Source organism: Netta rufina, assembly GCF_964035555.1.
Source record: "Netta rufina genome assembly, chromosome: Z".
Taxonomy (NCBI): Eukaryota; Metazoa; Chordata; class Aves; order Anseriformes; family Anatidae; genus Netta; species Netta rufina.
Window position 1 is genome coordinate 40,767,403 of NC_140126.1, and position 21,695 is coordinate 40,789,097.

Here is a 21,695-nt window from a genome sequence, read left to right on the forward strand (position 1 = left end):
TCTCCTGAAACCAGCAAATCCTCCTTGTAATATTTAAATCATGCAGTACTTCTTCCTAAGTGAAACACTGTAAAACAAGAATATACCTTTTCAGTGCTCATTTTGTTCTTTCTGCACATTTCCTTCCTGCTTGAATTGACTTCTCACTATTTAACAGGATATTGATTTTGTTTAAGAAAGTTAACAAGAATTGCCATATATTTTGCTAGTAGTAAAATAATAATAAAAAAATAATACTGCACTGTGAAAAGATGGTAAAAAATTCGTATCCAGCAAATGAAATCACCAGGTAACTATGATACCCATAGTATTACACTTCACAAATCTTCAAGAATCACGCATTGCAACTCTCTGCTAATTCTTCTTTTAAGTAGGTTAAATTGCATGTAGTTTTAATATGGATAGAATTTAAGAAAAAACAAAGAATCTCACATCTGAGAATGTGGTTCTTCCCTTGGAAACCAATTTTAGAGTATTTGTAATCCTACAAAGAGTACTGCATACATCTATTTCCACTGGATAGATACTTCGGTTTCTGGTCAACAAACAAACAGTTTAGTTTAATTATATCTCTTAGTTATGCAGTTCAAGGAATAGAAAACTCAGTTGCTTGATTTTGCTTTTGTAGATATGTGTACCAACAACCAAAAAACTGCAACACACCTCTTTTTTATTTTTTTTATTCAGAAATATTTGTAATCCAAAAAGAGAAAGAGCAGTGTTCTTCACAGACATGTATTAAATATTTATTATTTCTTCATATGCTGGAGTCAAATATTACAACCATATTAATAAATTCACCCAGAAGACACGTCACTTCTGTAATTTAGTCTGATATGACTCACTGGGAACAAAATTGTAAGAACAGTTACAGAATATTCTTCCATTTCTTGCAGCCAAGGGATACTAAGAACTTTGTTTTTCTTCTCCCTTGCTCAAAACAAATGCTACACCCATAACGCTGTAGTAATTTAAGATATGTAGCTCCAATTTTATATGCAAGAATAATTTTCCAATGCGTATCTTTGAACACAGCATAAGTGTTGACATTAAAGCTAGATAGGTAATATATGAGAAGAAATGACTGAAATGTTTTAAGGTGCTCTACCATTACTTCTCCATTCTTACTTGTCTAGTTAAGCTAGAAACATGTTCACTACACTTCTTGGGATAAGTACTTTCCTAAGTGTAAAACGCTAAAGCATTGTTCCCTGTCGACATTCTCCTCATCGGACAAATGACACAAAGATAGAAGTAAGCAAACCAACTGTACCTCTGGACACAAAAAAGGAAGGAGATGAGGTGTGACCATATGCTTTCTTTAGGAAATTTGGCCTTCAAACTATAAAGTTTCCTTACACTTATGTTGTGCTTGCCCTATTTTGTCTCTATGAAAAAAAAAAAAATATATATATATTTCTTAAATAAACAATAGCACAATAGCATCAGTCTCCACACACTGAAAATAGGCTTTACTGAGCAAAACCTTCTATCTGCAGCATCTGTTGACAGAGACCAGCTCTTGGTATAGCACATTGGAGAGAACACTGTCCTGTGAAAGCTGCAGTACTGTTAATTAATCACTTACCAGATCTGAGAGGAGTTTTATTTTGGAAATGTTTTCAAAAAGAATTAAAGAGTTCAGGAAACACTGTTGATTTCCTGAGAACATGGAGTGCATTCACCATGAATCATTAACTCTCACTTGAGATCATCACTAGTCTTATAAAAGCAGAATTGTAGAACAAAACGTTTTAGGAACAACTTACCAACCAAACAATTGGATACAATTTGCTTATAAAACCATGAGTAATTTGGGAGAAAAATTGATCCACAGCCAGATAAACAACAAGATGAGTAAGCTGCTTTAAATGACATTGGTCTCTTGTAAAACAAGGAGAGATGAGAACAAAGTTTTCAACCATCTTTCACACTTCCTCTTATGTTCTAATAGGCTACATTTCAAAACAAATACATTTTCAAATATATGAGGGAAGAAGAAGTTATGGGCTATCCTTAAGTCAGAATGCTAAGACTGATTTTTCTTCTAACCTTGCTAACTAGCAATGCAGGATGTTCATGGAAGCCTGACATCTGATTAAAGACCTGATTTGTTGGCTTGATAAGGAGATGACATTAAAAACCTAAACTTTAAACGTTAAGTTTTTGAAGAAGTTCATTCACCAGCTTCACAGTCTTTTGGTTTTCTTCTCCATTTTGGTTAATTCTGTATGCAGTACGGATAAGAAGGCTACGAACTTCCTTGCTTCTATCAGTTGTCTCAGTAATCTGAAGGAAAATAGGGAAGATGGGAAATAATGCAATTAAGTTATTAGGTGCAAGCTATTCTCTATTTGATATTAGCAACATAACCACAGATCTGTCCCTCTGATACCTGAACGTGTGAGATGCTCTGATAATAAATGCTGAATTCAAAGAAACTTCCCTTCTGCTTAACCAGCCTGTTTTCACACACCTTGGGTGAACTGATCATCTTTGAGATTTCTACTGTTCTCTCAAATTTAAGTGAAAAAAATAGAGGCCAAAAAGTTTTTAAAGGAAACGCAAAAAGACAGAAAGTACAACAATTTGGAAGTTATCTTCTTAGAAACTAATTGAAAATATATTAATGGACTTGGGGAGGCAATTCAATTCTTTAATGTTTCAAAACATAAAAAGAAATCCCTTCCCCAAAGACTAAGTGCCAGGAAAAGACTCTAAGGAGGAATTTCAGCAGACCAGGACAGACTTTCTGCCACCTATCTGTTGTGCTAATCCCAAAATTTACTATGCTAGCCAAAACAACTGCCATGCATCCCAGTTTGGTTCTGTACCATTTTGCCTTCCATATATTGTTTCAGACCTTTTCAAATCACTTGGAAAGCCTAGTTATAAATCAATGATTACACAGATGCAATCAAAACAAATCAGACCGACATGCTGTGGCGTATAACAGCTCATGACCTCCCTGCACTGGAAATTGAATACTCGGAGTTTTAAAAGTCGTTTTATGTTACTTTCTATGAAGAAATAAGAAGTCCCTTTCAGTCAGTTTCACAGCAGCATGTTGGCCTACTACAGCACCACTGCTCAACAGTCCTCAAAAGAGAAAAGCTGAAGGCAGCAGATTGTAAATCTACAAACAATCCCCTTTGTTTTCCATGTATAATATTACGGTCCTATGCTGGGCAGTTGTTCATTTCTGAACCTATATCTAAAATGTTAGAAATATCTCAGCTCTCCTTAAACAGATAAATGTTATGTCTCTTTAGCCATTCAAAAGGAATAACCGCCAAAATAGTTTTCCAGTTCCTCCTGTCACAGAATCACAGTGATCATATAAAACATATAACCTATACAGAATGGAAGGGCACAATGCAGCTGGAAGGAAAAATTTTCAAAGTGCTAAAACCACACAATACCTGCTTGTACAGGAAGATTGTACTTTTTAAGAAAAATCTTGAGAGACACAAACACATTTTACAGTTCACACCACTATCACTGAAAGCTCTCAACAAAATTAGCAAGATATTGTAGCAAACATGCAACATTTCACTCCATTTTTTTCCATCTTTTTTTCACACGCTAAGTGGCACTCTCTTGGGACTTCATTCTTTTTTTTTTTCTCTCTCAGTTCTTAAACCATTTTCTTTCTCTGGATTTGTTAAAGTACCAAGCATCTGCCTTATCAATGCTGACACTTAGTGCTTGTTTCACTTACAGGAAAACAGAGAGAAGACAATTCCAGCACCTCTGCAGCAGCCGGATAATTAAAGTAGTGATTTGCAGCTGGGGAAAGCAAACAGCAAAATTTACAGCAACATGTTTACACAATATGCCAGCTGTAAATTAACTGTAGGTATCCCTTAGTTGCAAGCTACTACTTGGAGTGCTTCTGCAGTCAATACAGCAATTTTTTCAGTGGGATCTTATCAAGATGTATCAAGAAGGAGAATACTTTGACTTCAGTTTAAATAGATAAATAGCAGGTTAGCTATAGTTGTTGTAGTCACAATCTTCTTTAATTCTCTGTTACATAGCTTGTTTCTTAAGTGGATCTAACGTAAATCCAAATAGTAAGAAAAATATATTTTGCTTAAACTGGAAAAAAAAAAGGGGGAGGGTGGTACAAAAACAAAACAACACTTACATGGGAAATAAATTCCTGGGCAATCATATGTCCACCAGAAGAAAATAGTAAAAAGTTGGTAAGAAGGTGTGTTGTAAGATGCTGGGTATAACATTGCTCTGTATCTGTTATACTGTTTACAGTTGCCTGCAGATCTCTGACAGAAAGTGTAGTAGCGTTGAAGAGCATTATTAGACGGTTGTAGACTGCTCGAGCTTCTGCCTGTAAGGAACAATTCCAAAGGATGCAGGATCAAAGGAGAGTAAAGGTCACCTATGGTATTTTTCCTATGGATTTATTCACTAACAGGACACGGAATACTTGGCAGAAACTACCCAAACATGAAAAAAGTCAGCATTTAGGCAGGGAGAACAGGAAAGGAAGGGCAGTACACATTTCTTTTATACTGATTCACGCACACAAAGGAGAGCAGAAAGGATTTGTTAACTTTCTTTAATCTTGCAAACTAAGCGGGCAGGGCATCAAGCCAGGATTTGACCTTTTTAATAATAAAAGGAAATAGAGAAAGTCCCTCAGTAGAACATGGTCAGGTTTTTGCATTGTGGGAAAAAGAATAGAGACTCCTCAAGGGCTTATTTCAGTATTGCTGGTACAAATCAGTCAAATCCCCATGCAACCTGACCTCAACTGATAAAATGTTCTGGTAAGAATGCAGTTCTTTCCTTCTTCCTGTGTTGTTTGCAATTTATGTTTTTACCTTTAGAGTTAGCCAATAAAAACTCATTTTTTACTGGGTGTAGAAAACAGAAGACTTTGGCGCCTACACAATTGAAAACGAACTACAAGCAACTATTGCAAAAAATAAAAATCATAACTAATTCTGTCCACCCTATTAAAAACAAACCAAACAAATGTGTGTTTAAAAAATAATAAAGGAAAAGAAAAGAAAAAAACTCCACAACAGCAAACAAGTGCAGGGACAATGGAAAAATGTAACAACTGCAAATCCAATGGAAAAGGACATCCATTTCTCAACCATGTTCATTAGGATAATTTATGTCAATCATTTACCTGACCTCATTTTTCTCATCCCTTCCCCATAAAACAGCTTCTATGTTTGAAAACGATTATGTTCACAATTACTTGTAATGCAACAAATGAAACCAGAGTTTAAGGAAAGGGAACTGGAATTCTCCCACACCCTTTCTGCATCCCATTCATGGTGTGCCTCCATCCCATGTGCCAGAGCAGGGAGACTGATAGCTAACGGGACCTGCTCCATGAGCTCGTGCACCCTAGGACATCTAGGACAACCTCCAAATTTTGTTCCTTCAATGTTTCACAGTGTAAAGGTAAGAAAGAGGAGATGAATAAATAAGTGAAGAACAGAATATTCTATCCTGCATGTACAAGTGAACTCTAGTGAACAGTAAAAGCATTGCTGCCTTCTTTAAATCATTTTAACAGTATGAATTCCACTCTTTCTGATATCTAAGCTGCTACCTAAATTCAGTTGCAGGAATACAATCTTAAGTCATGAGTGTGCACCTTTCCGTACAAAAATATACTGAATGAAAAGGTCCCTAGCTTGCAAACCTGGCAAGGAACTACTACTACTACTACTACTACTACTAAAATAAATCAAACATTTAAATAAAGGCAGAAGCTTAGCATGAACTGTGGGAATACTTTTCAAGTAGCCTAACCTGTGCAAAAAGTCTTTTTCACTCTAAGTAACTGAAGAAAAGAATCATACTGAAATATGAGACCTCTGGGAACAGATGAGTAACTGTGTGGGTTCTAAATGGAAAACATTTTTTTCATTGAAGTTTATCATACACTGACTGAGAATAACAAACTGATAGCACAAGGGACACATGGGAAGGTGACTTTATATGTGTGACAATACGACTTCATTCTGTGGTGCTGGAGGTGGACAATGCTCCATATACATAGATGTCAGCACCTACAGTCATTTGGTTTCATTCACTCGTGTTTGTTGTTTGGGTGTTGCCTTCTTTCCCAAAACTGCACTCTAAAACCCTTGTTTCTTTGTCCCACTGTAGCTCTAACCTAACTCTACTTGATCAATATTCCACTCCAGCTCCTGGAGTATAAGAAATTTAACAGAAAGAAAGTAAAAAGTGATTGGCATGTGAGTTTGCATATGTAGTAGTGGGATGGGAAGGAAAGGAAACAAAATATTGCAAAACATACTGGAGATGTGAAAAACACACTGGAGATGCAAAATGAAAACATGATGTTAGTGTGGTGTATTGAGCTGCATCTTTTTCTTTTTTCTTTTTTCTTTTTTTTTTTTTTTAATTAAGAAAAATTAGATACTGCAGCCGGATTTTGAATCTGGGCTTTGTGGAGCAGATAGCTTGGGCTAGTCCAAACTTGTGAATAGATCTAAATGTATTTAGTAGACTTTCACGCATTTGATAGACTTTCATGCACTTGCAGGCACACAAAGACATGCACCAGACCACTCGGTTACAGAGAGCAAAGTTAGAACACTGCTTCATTCTGTTAGAAATTTAGCATGTGAGAATATAACATACTTTTTACAGCCTCATACATGTCAAGAATTAATACAGAGATTTGAGATGAATCAGAATAGATGGGTGAGGTTGGGATTCAGTGCTGTGTGTGATGAATGTCTTCACTGCTTCGACTGCTGTTGTGATTTCTCTTGTGTTTCATTCTCAGAAGATGCTATAACACAGGACTGCTGAATTCTGCCACACAGAGATTTCAAAAATACCATTCCCAGCATAGTTTTATGTCTAATGAAAAACACATGAGTTATTTCAAGAAAGCTAAAATGATGCTAATATATATAGCTGTCTTTAAAAGGGAAAAAAAATTCTAATTGTCAACAGGAAAATTCACAAAAATTAGCTTCCAACTTCACTGCAACATGGTTCCCAGGAGACCTTGTAAAACCAATACCTTCTCCAGTGCAGACCTTTCATTTTTTCTGGTGCATACAATTTGTTTTATAGCAATAAAATATAAGCAGACTATTAACTGCTTATCGCTGATTACTACTGTTACATCACTCACCACTGTTTGAATCCTTTGTAGGTTTTTAGTCTGAGGACAGTAATAAAATGCCAACAGCCACAGCAAAGCATCTGGTTCTACAGCTGCCTTCAGCAATTGTTCTGCAGCAATATCCAGCCACTCTCCAAAACAAGCAACCAAAAACCAGACTTCTAAAAGGTCAGAGGAACTGGAATATGACAAAGATGCAATTAAGTATTTCTTCTTATTAAACACTTATAAATTTCTTACATTAACTGCAAAGGGTGTTAGCATGAAAATAAAGACCACTAAGCTGTTCTTCAACAGATAATGTCTTACCTGTTAAGCAGAGCCACGTACTGTTATCTGCAATAAGGTCAATAGGGGCACTGCCCAGTGCTATTAACAGATTAATCTTATCAGCAAAACAGAATATCCATGACACCAGTTTCCAATAAATAGCAGTGACAAAATATTATGTATTAAAATATACATCATAAAAGTATTCACAGTTTATGGTCTTCAGTCTAAGGATTTTCAAAACATTAAGTTGTATATTATGTACTGTATTCTAAAATGCTGTTGCCTTATATTGGTTTTCTATTTCTCTGTTTTGCTTTTCTCGGTTATTTTCTGTTAAAAGCACATGTTTTTGGTAATTAATGAGGAAGTACATTTAGGTGGGATAAATATAAAGTTTTTAAGGGTATTTATCTCCTGACGTGTAAAATTTGGATCCTCTTTAATGAATATTTGGAAGATACTACAATCTGGGCTACTGCATTAAGGAAAAGAAGGATCAGAATGGACCACAGGTCATCTCTACACTCTCACATTAGTTCGCATGGGGAGATGCAAACTAATGATGGGCTTCCCATAAGTATAAAGACAAACAGAGTGAGGAAGGAAGAAAGGACATCTGGAAGGAAAGCAAGAAGCAGGAACTCATATTACTATTAAGTGTGGCAATGGGTTTGAAGAATCAGAGGTTTTCCTTAAGTTTTATTCATGGGGATTCCAAGAGCTGCTGTACCACCCCTTCCAGGAAACTCCAAAATATTTCATAAATTTCAAAGGTTAATGCAGTTGTTTGATTATTGCAGTTGTATTATCAAGGCAGAAGAGGTGAAAAGCCAAGGGCTAGGTAACAAAAGCAGAAAGACATGCTTCTGTTATTGTAACACATTAAGATGGATGTTGTTTGTTTGTTCAAAGCCTGAGTTATTTTTCTTTAAGAAATCATGGTCAGCTACTGGTCCCACATCACCTGGAGAATATCTCGAGATGATAGTTGGAATAAACTGCTTTATCCTTAAGACTTCCTGAAGGAGGGATGTTCTGTTTTATGATGGAAAATGTAATACACACAGATAATATTCTATGTCTAGAGTATACTGTTGACTCACATTGTCTATGAGTACCTCAGAAACGGCTGACCCTGTAAATCATACTTTCATACCACAGAATCCCAGGATCTCAAAATTCTATTTATGTCCTATTCCTAGGACATAAATCCGCCAAACAAGCTTATCCTTATTTTTGGATAAGCTTGGTCACTGACATCAGACATAAGAGGTTGATATAGGATGGGCTGGAAAATAGTGTGCTGAGGAAACTGCTACAGAAGTCACTGCTGTTGATATTCCACAGCTTTTGGAGAGGTAACAGCATGTCTCTGACTGCAGAGAACTAGAGATGTATGACAAAATGTGAGACAAAGTTTCCTTAGATAAAGGAACAGGATCAGCACAATCTGAAGTTATTAGAATCCAGAAATGCAACATTTAAAACCTTAAAAAAAAACCACACAACAACAACAACAACAAACAAACAACAAACAAACAAACAAACAACAAAAAAAAAAAAAAAAAAAAAAAAAACAGAAAACAGCAACAACAAACAAATGTGACAGTGATCTGGAACAACAGCCTTCCCTTCAGCAAAATAACCTACTTATCTGACCATAATTCCATGTTGTGACAATGTAAGTGGATAGGCTAGCTCTGAAACACAGTGATTTACAATCAAACAAAGAAACAAAACAAAAAAAAACACACTAATTAAAACTTAATTACAGAGAACAGATAACTAAGGGTAACACTGACAATATTTATGACTGGAAGCATTCATAGCTCAAAGGGTAAATACATGTCCTTAAACTTGAGCATTAAACTGATTTTAACAAGTATTAAGTAGAATAGAGTCCAACTCTTGCCTCGGCAGTCGAGGCACCAGTGAAATTACAACTCACCACGACTTTCCATCAAACTGCCTGGTTTGGAATCACATAACCTCCACTTGTTACCCCATTAAAGTTTATGCCCACTCTGTACTGACAGCTACACTACTGCCATTGCCAAAAGTAGCCTTTCACTTCTTCTGGGAATTTTTTTTCTCCTAAACTTATGTGAGTTGATTTAAAATGTCACATGATATTTACCATTTACTGAGATGACTGCATGTCAATAAGTAATCAGAATCAGGAATAACACAATGAAAAAGCAAATTAAATACAGTTACTCATTGATATTAGTACTGAAGAAGACAAGTCAGATCCTTTTTCTTCACAACTGAGAGGGATTTGGTGGAAAAAATAATTGTTGTGTGAGTCCCAAAGAAAGTAAGAAGATATTCTGACAAGTACAGTGCTATTCAAACTAGTGTATTATCAAGGCAGAAGAGGTGAAAAGCCAAGGGCTAGGTAACAAAAGCAGAAAGACATGCTTCTATTATTGTAACACATTAAGATGGATGGTTTTTGTTTGTTCAAAGCCTGTGTTATTTTTCTTTAAGAAATCATGGTCAGCTACTGGTCCCACTTTAAGGGCAAAAACGTTTGAAATCACAGCAGACCAGGCACTGACAGACATTGCACTGAACTGCAGCTCATACAGAAAATAAGAAACAAGCAGCAGACAGCCAGGTCTCAGGAGGAACAGCAAAAAGCGTTTTTATGCTACACAACAACAAAAATAAAAGCTTTCATGTGTTAACTGAAACCAAGTGCGGATTTAAGGATCTGCCTTCCAGGATGCTGTGAACAGGGGGACAGTTGGGTATCTTACTTTGCAAATCTATCTGGCCTAGGCATTCTATATTTCTATTTAAATATTTCAGTTTTAAAAGCAAAAATAACTTGGTTCCTTGGAATTTAAAAGCAGTTCAATATTCTTTGGAAAGCTCATTCTTGGAGCAGATCTATGCAGACTAATATCAAAACTCTAGCCAAGTCAAGTCTCATCAGAGACCCAAGACCCAAAAGGAAAGAATTACAGTGCAACAACAGATAGGGATGTATTTTTTGTCCCTATAGTCCTGGAACATATACTTCCAAAGCAGAATTCATATAGATGAACATTATCTTTCATTACAGTAGCTATTTTGGAAAACAAAGCAAAACAAACAAAAATCACAAACAAAACACTTAGGGCAACAGGTCAAAAGCACTGTGTGTCAGGTCAAGGAGCAATATAGCAAACAATGCAATAGTCTAGCAGACATATCTTTATGAAAACAAGAACAACAACAAAACAAAATAAAAAAATATGTGAAGTTTGAAGTTTGAATGTTCATACAAGCCTGCAGAAACCCAATACGATCTCGTACATGAAAGAGAACAACTCACAACAGACTCTTTCCAATACAAGCTGTTTTGTTTTGGTTGAAAGAGTTCTCCTGTTACAATAATAAAATGGAGAAATGTCAGATCAACTTTCCAATAAGTATCCTCAGCTCCCCCTCCTCCAGCTCATAGCCTGGGCTCTGTTTTTCCCCTGACAATCCTTCCCATGTATTTTCTCACACTGCTCTTCAGGACTTTACTCCTGATGAAAGGAGCCAAAAGGGCTCCGTGACCAGCAGGGCTAGGGAGGTGATCGTCCCCCTGTACTCAGCTCTGGTGAGGCCGCACCTCGAGTACTGTGTTCAGTTTTGGGCCCCTCGCTACAAGAAGGACATCGAGGTGCTCGAGCGAGTCCAGAGAAGGGCGACGAAGCTGGTGAGGGGCCTGGAGAACAAGTCCTACGAGGAGCGGCTGAGGGAGCTGGGCTTGTTCAGCCTGGAGAAGAGGAGGTTCAGGGGTGACCTTATCGCTCTCTATGGGTACCTCAACGGAGGCTGTAGCGAGGTGGGGGTTGGCCTGTTCTCCCACGTGCCTGGTGACAGGACGAGGGGGAATGGGCTTAAGTTGAGCCAGGGGAGTTTTAGGTTAGATGTTAGGAAAAACTTCTTCACTGAAAGGGTTGTGAGGCACTGGAACAGGCTGCCCAGGGAAGTGGTGGAGTCACCATCCCTGGAAGTCTTCAAAAGACGTTTAGATGTAGAGCTTAGGGAAATGGTTTAGTGGGGACTGTTAGCGTTAGGTCAGAGGTTGGACTCGATGATCTTGAGGTCTCTTCCAACCTAGAAAATTCTGTGATTCTGTGTGATTCTGTGCACCGTGACTCTGCATCCTAAAGGCAATGGCAATGCCCAACTTGTAGGCAAGTTGCATTGGACCCTCTCTGGATATCACATTATTGCCCCAAGAACTTTTGAAAGTTCTGGCTAAACAGAATTAGAAGTTCAATCCAGAATCAGTTTTAAAAGTTTAATGGGACAAATGGCAAAGTAGGACAGTGAGTATTTCTGTTGCAGTTAGCTCTTTGCTGAAACAAAAGCAAGAAGAGAAGACTTTGTTTACACAGGAGCTTATTGGACAGGTCTGTAAGTGCTACAAAGTTCTGGTTCAGTAAGTAGTCTAAGTCTTTAAACCAAAGCTATAATTAGAGAAGAAAATTAGACTTAATGAAATGTAGCCACTAAAGAGTTCGAATGGCATGACTTTTCATGAAGTAACACATTCAAAGGACAAAAAGTTAAGAAATACTGCTTACCTAATGTTTGTGTCTTCTACTAAGGCTTTGACCATATTGGAAATGTGTGTCAAGTGTTGAGACCAGCATGTAGCTGGCGATTCTGAGGAGGAAGGATGAAATAAAATTCTTAAAATATGATTTTTCAAATTCAAAAGATGACTTTTTTTTTTTTCAAATTAAAACTTTCTGTCCAAATGGAACAGAACAATGAAATTAACCACATTAAGCGAGCATTAAAACTTGTTCAGGATTCAGTTATTACAAAGCATGTAGAATTTCCCAATTTTCAACAATAACTGCCCCTATGCTTCTTAGAACAATTCATTGACAGAGACATGTGAGGAATTACAGCTAGGAATATTATTCAAATTAGGCCTTGTGTAAATTCTGCCTCAATGTTAGCATCTAATCACTGGAGTAACATTCTCAAAGGCTCTTGTATTGAGCAGAGCAGAAATTACTGCTCATGAAAACCTGTATGGCATTGAGCAGTGATTTCTTGATCTATGTAAATGGGAAATCTAAAAAAAAAAAAAAAAAAAAAAAAAAAAAAAAAAAAAGTTCCTACAGAACCTAAAAGAACAGCAGAATTCAAGCTTCAGAGACAAACAACAAAGCAACACAGTATTTCTTGTCAAATACATGAATTTTCATAATGACATAATGACAATTACTGGTGTAAGAAAAGTGTTTGTGTGTGTGTATATATGCATAAACATATATATATACACAGACCTCAGCAACCTGTTTTAATTCCTAATATCACAGTTTTCATAAAAATATAATGCACTCTTTGTTATTTGTCTTTTAGTTTTTCTTGAAGTTAATATGTGTTACAGTTACATAATAATTAGATGTTCCTACAAAAAATACACTAAAAGAAAATTATTAAAACTGCTAAATCAAAACATCCAATCCAGAAAATGGCAAAATTTAGTCTTAGTCCCTTTTAAAGTTATTTTAAAACATACGAAGACAATGCAAGTTGGCTAATGCTGCAAATATGTCATTTAGAAACTTACCAAAAGGATGTCTCAGTAAAGCTACTACAAGGGGCTGGTAATGGTGAGGGAAGTAGGCCTTCAGTGGAAATTTATGCTAAAATAATTTTTTAAAAAAAGTTATTTTAAGAGCTTTCTGGTCAGTTTTCAAAACAAACCCACAGCAAACAATCTCATCTAACATACTAACTAGCAACACAGTCTGAAGCAAAAGAACACAAAAGTAACTCTAAACTTAATTTTAAGATTTAGTACACAGAAGGGAGATAGTTGTGAAAAAAAAAAAAATCATTATAAGTAATTATTTATGGATTTTTTAAAAAATACCTGCATTAAAAAAGATTCAGAGTATAAAAAAAATTACATCTTAATATTCTTAGTCTTTTTTTCCTGTAATCAAAAGAGTCTTGACTCTTAATTCATAAAGGCTAACAAATACTAATTAGTTTAGTTTCATTTTCCACTGTAAACAGGCTCATGGATCATAACAAAACAAGAAATAATAATATCCACAAAATCTGAGGGCATGATGTGGATTATTGCATTATGTTCAATTAACAGAAAACTAAAATTCTTTGGATCTGATTCAGCACAACGTAAGGTTTTCATAGATAACAAACCTGTCGTCTATTTATCTGGGTGTGTGAAATTTGCATGATGTGAACATCGCTGCTTGTGTAAATGTGAGACTAACAGCAGAATATCCTTTAATCTTGTTGCTCTGCAAGCATCTACAACAGGAATGTCCAACGTATACTATGAACTCCATCTGAAGTGAATTGAAAACAGGCTGACACCCAGGCCCAGAGGGTGCTGATGAGTGGCACAATGCCAAGCTGGAGGCCATAATCAGCAGAGTACCCATGGGGTCACTACTGGGCTCAGTCCAGTTTAATAGCTTTATTAACGATCTGGATGATGGGGCAGTGTGCACCCTCCGCAAGTTTACTGATGACACAAAACTGGGAGGAGTGGTGAATATATCAGAAGGTTGTGCTGCCATCCGGAGGCACCTCGTCAGGCTGGAGAAATGGTCTGATGGGAGCCTCGTGAAGTTCAGCAAGAAGTGCAAAGTCCTGCAACTGGGGAGGAACAATCCCAGGCAGCAGTGCATGCTGGGGGCCACTCAGCTACTCAAGCAGCTTTGCAAAAAAGGCCCTGGGGTTCTGGTGGACACCAAGTTGGCCATGAGCTGTCTACGTATCATTGCCACTAAGGAGGCTAACAGTATTCTTGGCTGCATTAGGCAAAGTGCTGGTCAAGAGATGTAGTCCTTCAACTCTACTCAGCACTGGTGAGGTGGCATCCGGAGTTGTGTGTCCAGTTCTGGGCTCCCCAGTAAAAGAGAGACCTGGACATACTGGAAAGAGTCCAATGTAGGGCCACCAAGGTGATGAAGGGACTGAAGCACCTCTCTTACGAGGAAAGGCTGAGAAAGCTGGGACTGTTCAGGCTGGAGAAGAGAAGGTTTGGAGGGATCTCATTTATAAACACCTGAATGGAGGGTGCAAGGATGACAGAGCCAGGCTCTTTAAAGTGGTGCCCAGTGATGGGATAAGAGGCAACAGGCATAAACTGAAACACCAGAGGGTCCCCCTGAACATCAGGAAACACTTTTTTACCATGCAGGTGACTGATCAGGCTGGGCTGACACAGTTTGCCCAGACAGGTGGTGGAGTTTCTGTCCTTGGAGATACTCAAAAGCTGTCTGGACATGGTGCTGTGCAAACCTGCTTTAAATGACCCTGCCTGAAAAGAAGGTTTAGACCAGATGATCAACAGAAGTCCATTCCAGCCTCAGCCATTCTGTGATTCAAGTCTCCATACCAACAACCTTAGAAGTCTTCTGACTTCTTCCTTTAGGAATAAGAGTCAGCAAATAGATCACCTCTTGAAATGCAGACCGGGAATACAGACTATAGAATGTGACAAATCTCTAAACCCAATGAAGACCACATTCAGTCTAAGAAAAAACTTACTTAATTTGTGAAATTCATCTATGCACCTTATAAATAAATGGGGTGACACATTCTCTCTCTATTTTTGTTGTTATTGTTCTGTAAACAACAGTTAATTTTAATTACAGCACAGTAATATGTGCGGTATTCTTAGGCAGTCAATGTATCACTGGTATGGTAAGACTCTAAGAGCATACTTGTCAAATGGAATTAGGCTAATTAAAAATTAATAATCCCTGTACTAAAGTATGTGTGTAGCCAATTAGCTTGCATCAAGAATCCCCAGGAAAAAGCAGCTCTTGACACAGTCAGTAGAGGCCAAGACAAACCACAGCGTGAGTTACGTATCAAAACGGTATTGTAAAGCATGTAAAAACCAGTTTTCAGCATATGGTTTAAGCAAAGTAAAAAAAAATAAATAAGTAAAAATCGCCTTGTACCATACACACAGTATTTTAAGCAGTTCTTTCCTGACATAGACCATCACGAACAGCAAAACAAGGTACCAAGAGATAGAACTACTTTGGATGTAGCTGATTATAATAATTACCATGATATCAAATGGGAAATAAAAGTTGATGACTGGCTTAAAATATTTATGCAGCTATTTAAAACAACATTCCCAGGTGAAAAACACTGACAGTCCTAAGGGAAAACAATCCTGGAGAAAATTATAATTTCCATCAAATAAAAACAAGAGCTTTCAGTTCATGAATTCACAACTAACTTTTCACAACTAACTTGACCTTATCCTCAAGTCAGCTCTCACTGCTATCACAAACTGGAATGAAATTTGCTTCTACACAAGACAGAGAAGGTCATCCCAACATCTCAACCCAGTACAGCCTACAAAGTTATCAGAAAAAACAGCACACACTGCAATAGGGAATCATTCTCCTCCTACCTACCTTGCAAACCTGTGCAGCTGCCAGACATGACCTGGTTCTTCAAAACATGTTTGGGAAACATCTGTTTGCATAGTCTTTTTTCAATCAACTGTACTCTAAATTCCTATGGCCTCAGATGATCCAGCCATAACCTTCTTCAGCTTCTATCATTACTGGTAAAACCATTAATTTGCTCCAGTAACATTTCTTATGGTAAACATTAATGGTAAAACCAAGAAATGTTATTGGAGCAAATTAAATCCCCTATCAAGGACATCCAGATACTACAAAAATGGTTGCCCTATGAATATACGTAATACTGGTAGACCACAAAAAAAAAAATAATAAAAATCACAGTGATTTAAACAATATTTAGGAAGTAGTCTGTGCCTGCATATTTTTATGTCAACTGTTAGTTAATATTACAGTTGATTCATAAACTGTGAAACAAGGGATTTTAAATTCTAAGAATGAAGATAGTATCTAAATTAAAAACCCATGAATTAAACTGTATAAAAGTCAAATACAGGAAACTTAACATTTAAAACCACTTTCAAAGAATTGGGCAATAGTCCATGTTGCGATGTCAGCAGATGAAGAACTTTCACCATGAATCAAACATCACCTGCACAACAGGATTAGCCCTTGGGTGTCTGATGGGTGTGGGATCTTTACTTGTGTTCTCCACCCAGTCACCCACACCTGGGGCTACACAACATGCTGCTGCCATGAAACCAGGGTGGCATAAAATTAACACGCAAGGCACCTAAATATTAAGCAACACAGCTGCAGTTTCATCCTTAAATCATATTGCCTGAAGCTAGAAGACAGATTCAATCACAATGCTAATTAAAGGTCAGTACATCACAAGTTCCCAGATGAAGTCCCCACATTTTCTTAACTACCATTTCCCCAAATGGATGCAAAAATCAAACGAATGGAAAATGTATTTGAGTCTAAACCAAAAACTATTAAATGATAGGATAATTTCCAAACTTACATCACATGCATTGGAGTTAAAAACAAGCAAAACTGTCAGGATGTGAAGTGACAGTGATCCTGTAATCTAAAAAATGTTTGTAACCTATAAACAAAACTTATTCATATCTCCCATTGTAAAAATGTAAAGTAAGAAGCTGATCTTGCTGATGGTTGAAGTAGTACATACAAAAGTAAATCTACTTAATTCAGTTCAGTAAGAACAGTGTAAACTTCTGTGCAGAAGAAGAGATGTTAAGCTGGGAAATTTGAAGCTTTAAACTGAGGAAAAACTCCCGAGGCATTAATGACCAGAAACTGAAACTGTTTTGCATGCTGCGTGTTCTACCTTTTGGTATTTGGTATCCTACTTACTGTTATTTGTGGAGGGATTGAGTGTGGGGGACACAGACAGGGAATGGGAACGAGGCTGGGGTTATGACCTCTGTTTCATGTATTATAAAGAACCCTACAACTGCAAAAGAAAAACTAATCTGAAGTTCTTCATCCTGTCTGTCAAAGGTGCATGACGATAATGATGCTCATTGTACAGACAGAAACTTCAGCACCATGACAACTGCCCTCGACAAAAACAACAGCTTGTATGTTCTCAACAGGTTGTAGGATTATTTCAGGATAAACTCAGGTAAATTGCTCTGGTATATTGGTTTCACGCTGCATTTTTATTGATGGTTGAAAATGTCTGAACTAAACTTTGGCGTGCATGTACAGCCATAGAGTTGCTACCGTTTCACTCATTATATTCAGTCACCATTCCTATCAGCAGAATTGTTATTTTCTTGCAAAATTATGTATGTTCTCATTGAAAGGAAACATTAAGAAGTAGGTCTTGACCAACCTGCTTGTTTTCATTCTGGAGAACCTGAACGAAGAGCTGTGTAAACACCTGTATTATGGTCATAACTTCTGGAGTTCCATCAGTTTCCAGCAGTGCATTCCTAAGCATAAATATTGAAAAGTTAGATTATGACAGATTAGATAATTATTCCCCCAAACACACCACTGTTATTGAAAGGAAGGAAAAAAAGGTACATTCCTCCTAGGCTGTAGCTTCAAGCTGTGTTTGAGCTCATCACACTAATCATGCCAGTGTGGAAATTGATAGAATACCAATTTCACGTTTTTGTTTTCTTTTGTTTTTAAGAAAACATATACAACCCCTACAGATACTTTGTATTTATGTGCATAGAGTATACACACAGAAATGTAGAATTTTCCTTACCAATACGGGAAAACTGATAAAAACAAAAATCAGACTATCAGACTATCAGACTTTACTAGGCAAATTTGGTTTTAGAACAGTCTCATTGGGTTCAAGGCAAGTATTCCTATGCCTACAGTTAGGCATATTTCATTGCTTTGTTGGAAGGCATCCATGGGCCATCTCAAATTAGAAAGAAATTACAATCTCCTGGGGCATGGTACCTGGAGGAAAAATATGAGAGAGAAAGAGGGACTTTAGGAGAGACTTAAATTGTTAAGTACTGCACTCCTAATGTAGTCAGAAGAAATGAAAAAAAAAAAAAGTTGTCAATCAAATTTAAAAGTTCCATCTATAGCAAACTAGACAAGAAGACCAAACTTAAATATTAAATAATACAGCCGCAGTTCAATCACTGTCTCTCCTTAGTGATCATCAAGCAGCACAAACAGAAATTAGTATACACCAAATGAATACTTTGGATCAGTAATTACTGCAGATTTAATTAGAGACTGATTCCAAAGTCCTTTCATTGGTGAAATCATAAAATCCATTCTGGAGGTTCAGGAATATGAACCCTTTAACTGACTTTCCATAGGGCATAATGAAACCTTGAGCAAATGGAGCACAAAAGCACGTGGACGGCCAAGAGTAATTTTCATTCCCATCCTTAAAAGATGTGTAATGGTCAGGAGAAAATTGTTCGAAGTAAGCTGACACTGGGATTTAATATACTTTTTTATTAGAGACTTATTTTTTTTCCATAACAATCAAGAAGACGAGAACAACGAACACATTACTGTAATTCAGAAATTTCATAAAGCTGCAGGCAAATATAATCTCTAGTTTAAACACAAGAAATAGTACACAAACTCAGGCCAGGCTTATGGACTTTATAGCTGCACAGAGCAACAAAGTAAGCTTCTACTTTGTAGAAAAAAAAATCATTAATATCTTGTATCTGCATCTCCCTGTGAAGAAACAATTTAGCACATTAAAGCTCAATAACAATCATGCAAATAGTAGGAAAAGTTATTCCTGAAAGAGACAAAGTTTAGATGTGTGCTTCTAAGAGTGTACTGCCTCTGCCCTGCACTACAGTTTCTGCAGTAGAGGCTCCTCTGTCAGTACCTGAACATATGCACCTGGAAGGCTTTTTTTTTTTTTTTTTTTTTCCCTTCTTATAAAGGAAAACACTTGATGAACAAAGATCATCAGCTTCTTCTTAGCATTACTGTTGTATCAAATCTGATTACCACAGCAATAGACCATCTCAAAAAGAATGATAAAATAAGAAGAAAGACAAGCAAAGAGAAAAAAACATCGAAACTACAAAGGACTGGAAGCCCCCATGTGGTGAACAATATACATAGCTTCAAAATAATGCATTCGAACAGAAACTCATTAATAACAGGCAGATCAATAGCTTAGTGCAAATAAGAGCATATCTGATGTCAATCCTGAAGATAATTAACATAATGTCAAAGATGCCACATTGGTAAATGCAAATATTATAGCTACATTCCACCTTCATGCTGGCATGGGCCAAGCCATTACAGAGTATTTACAGTTTTCACATCAAAATAATATTTCAACAACAAATCTCTACTATAGAATAAAATAAATTTCAATTTCTAAAGGCTAAAATACAATGTAGTCAATTATAATCGACAGTTATAACGTAACTTTCAATAAAGTACTCGGGATTTTTAACATTTGCTATTATTTGCAGTATATTACACAAAGGGGTATACTGAGGCATTCTGCTAAGAGTATATTCTATTAAAACATATCTCATGAAGGAAAATCTCAGTGTTTAGACTGGTAATTTCACACACTTTCCACTATAATTTCAAAACTTACTTGAAGATTTCATTAACAATTCTGAAAATGGCAGGATGGCTTGCTGCTTGTGGCTGTTTGTAAAGAAATGAAAGGAAATTAGTCATTAAGAAGCAACTCAAACAACTGTCACTGTATAATGTATGGCTTAATTCATGGATACTATTATGCTGCAATTATTGAACTGTAAATCTTACCTCAACTCTTACTAAACACTCAGATTTTCTCAGGGTTATATTCTCCAAAATAACCACATTAAAATCACGAGGGGACAGCCACAGCAATATCAAGCAGGCTAACAGCTGATAAATGCAAACGCCTGGGATACCAAACTGTTTATGACAACAATCACTAAAAATACTAAAACTGGCAGATAAAACAGGTTGTTGCATGCAATTGCTGGAGGCAAAAGACATGGAGAAGATTTTAAAAAGCTTTTTTCTTGCCTTTAAAGATGATTCTTTTTGGATGTGCTTAGAGATTCTTGATACGTCTTCAAAATGAAATTCCAGAAATTATATTTACTTCCTTTGTCTTTAGTACTACCACATGCATTTTGGTCCAAGACATATTTTCACAGTATTATGTTCTGTTAATCTCAGGGTTGCTAATATGAGCTAAATATCTCAGTGCATCAACTATTTTTTTTTTTTTAATTAGTGAAGCTTTTTATATTTTTGATTCTACCACATAAAAGACTATTTTAAGAAAATTATATTAAACATGCATGGGTAAACACACTACTTGCTAATCCCATGTTCTTAAATTCTAAGATTTATGTAGGCTTTTATAAAGCAGTAATATTATACTCCTATTTACATGTTCTCCAAAGTGCATTAGCTTAAGTAAAAGTAAAACAAACATAAAACAAACTCATGTGTTTTTTTTTTTGTTGTTGTTGTTTGTTTGTTTTTGTTGGTGGTGTTGTTTTGTCCTGAAATTAGCACCTGAAGATTTGATGAGAACATAATTACTCAGGAATCTGGAATGATGCATGTCTGGTTAATTGCATATTACATACTTCAAGATGCATGGAAGGAGTACACATGGCATTTATTGTAACAGCTCTAAGTGTCTGAAGCACCATTCCAAAGAAAACTTTTTTGCATCTGTTTCAAGCTAAAAAGTATCCAGTAAATGCGATTTTTCTTTTTGCTTTTTAATTACACACAGGCAGAAGGAGGACTTTACCCTATATGACAACCTCAGAAAACAAAAAGACAACCTTTAAGACAAACTGCCTAGAAAAGCTCTTAAAAGGACAGTTTTTGTTTTGTTTTGCTTTGTTTTGTTTTGTTTTCCCTCACAGTTATCTTTGCATATTGGAAATACTAGGTAGAACCTTATTTTTATGTTTTACCACACTGTCACATGGCTGTAGCTAGGTTTGTCCTATTGAACGTATGCCATCTAGCGTTCATGAATATTTACAGTTGGTTGCTTTGATGTATGAAAAACAGCATTCAGCTTGTTGCAGGGCTGGTCTCCAAAATTCCACAGTTAGAGGGAGGAAAAAGAAAAAAGAAAAAACAAACAAACAAACAAACAAACAAAAAAACAACCAACTGGCTGGATGTGACAAACAAGCAAACAAGACTTATTTTTTCTTTTAAAGAAAACCTGGACTAGACAACCTCCAGACATCCTTTCCAATCTCAGCCACTGTATGGAAACAGTGGAGAGTTAAAGCTATGTTTACCAGTCCTGTGGGTTAAATGGTTGAATTCAGCAATTTCTCTGATGCCTTCAGATACTCTACCCACCTTTAACGTACAAACCCCCTTTTGCCTAAGATATGTTGAGTGCAAACTAACAGGGTCCACGAGTACGT

At 36.6% G+C, this 21,695-nt stretch overlaps 1 protein-coding gene across 1 annotated transcript in view; it reads right to left on the reverse strand.

Moving 5' to 3' along the window:
• Positions 1 to 2,151: 2,151 nt before the first annotated feature.
• FANCC (FA complementation group C) overlaps positions 2,152 to 21,695 on the reverse strand; it is a gene marked incomplete at both ends in the record, with an annotated part of 68,857 nt that continues 49,313 nt past the window's right edge. The window contains 7 exons of the mRNA XM_084304775.1: positions 2,152 to 2,289; positions 4,151 to 4,351; positions 7,160 to 7,328; positions 11,995 to 12,076; positions 12,999 to 13,074; positions 17,660 to 17,759; positions 19,886 to 19,938. Of these exons, the coding sequence (XP_084160901.1) occupies positions 2,152 to 2,289; positions 4,151 to 4,351; positions 7,160 to 7,328; positions 11,995 to 12,076; positions 12,999 to 13,074; positions 17,660 to 17,759; positions 19,886 to 19,938 (819 nt within the window). The remainder of the gene's footprint in view (positions 2,290 to 4,150; positions 4,352 to 7,159; positions 7,329 to 11,994; positions 12,077 to 12,998; positions 13,075 to 17,659; positions 17,760 to 19,885; positions 19,939 to 21,695) is intronic.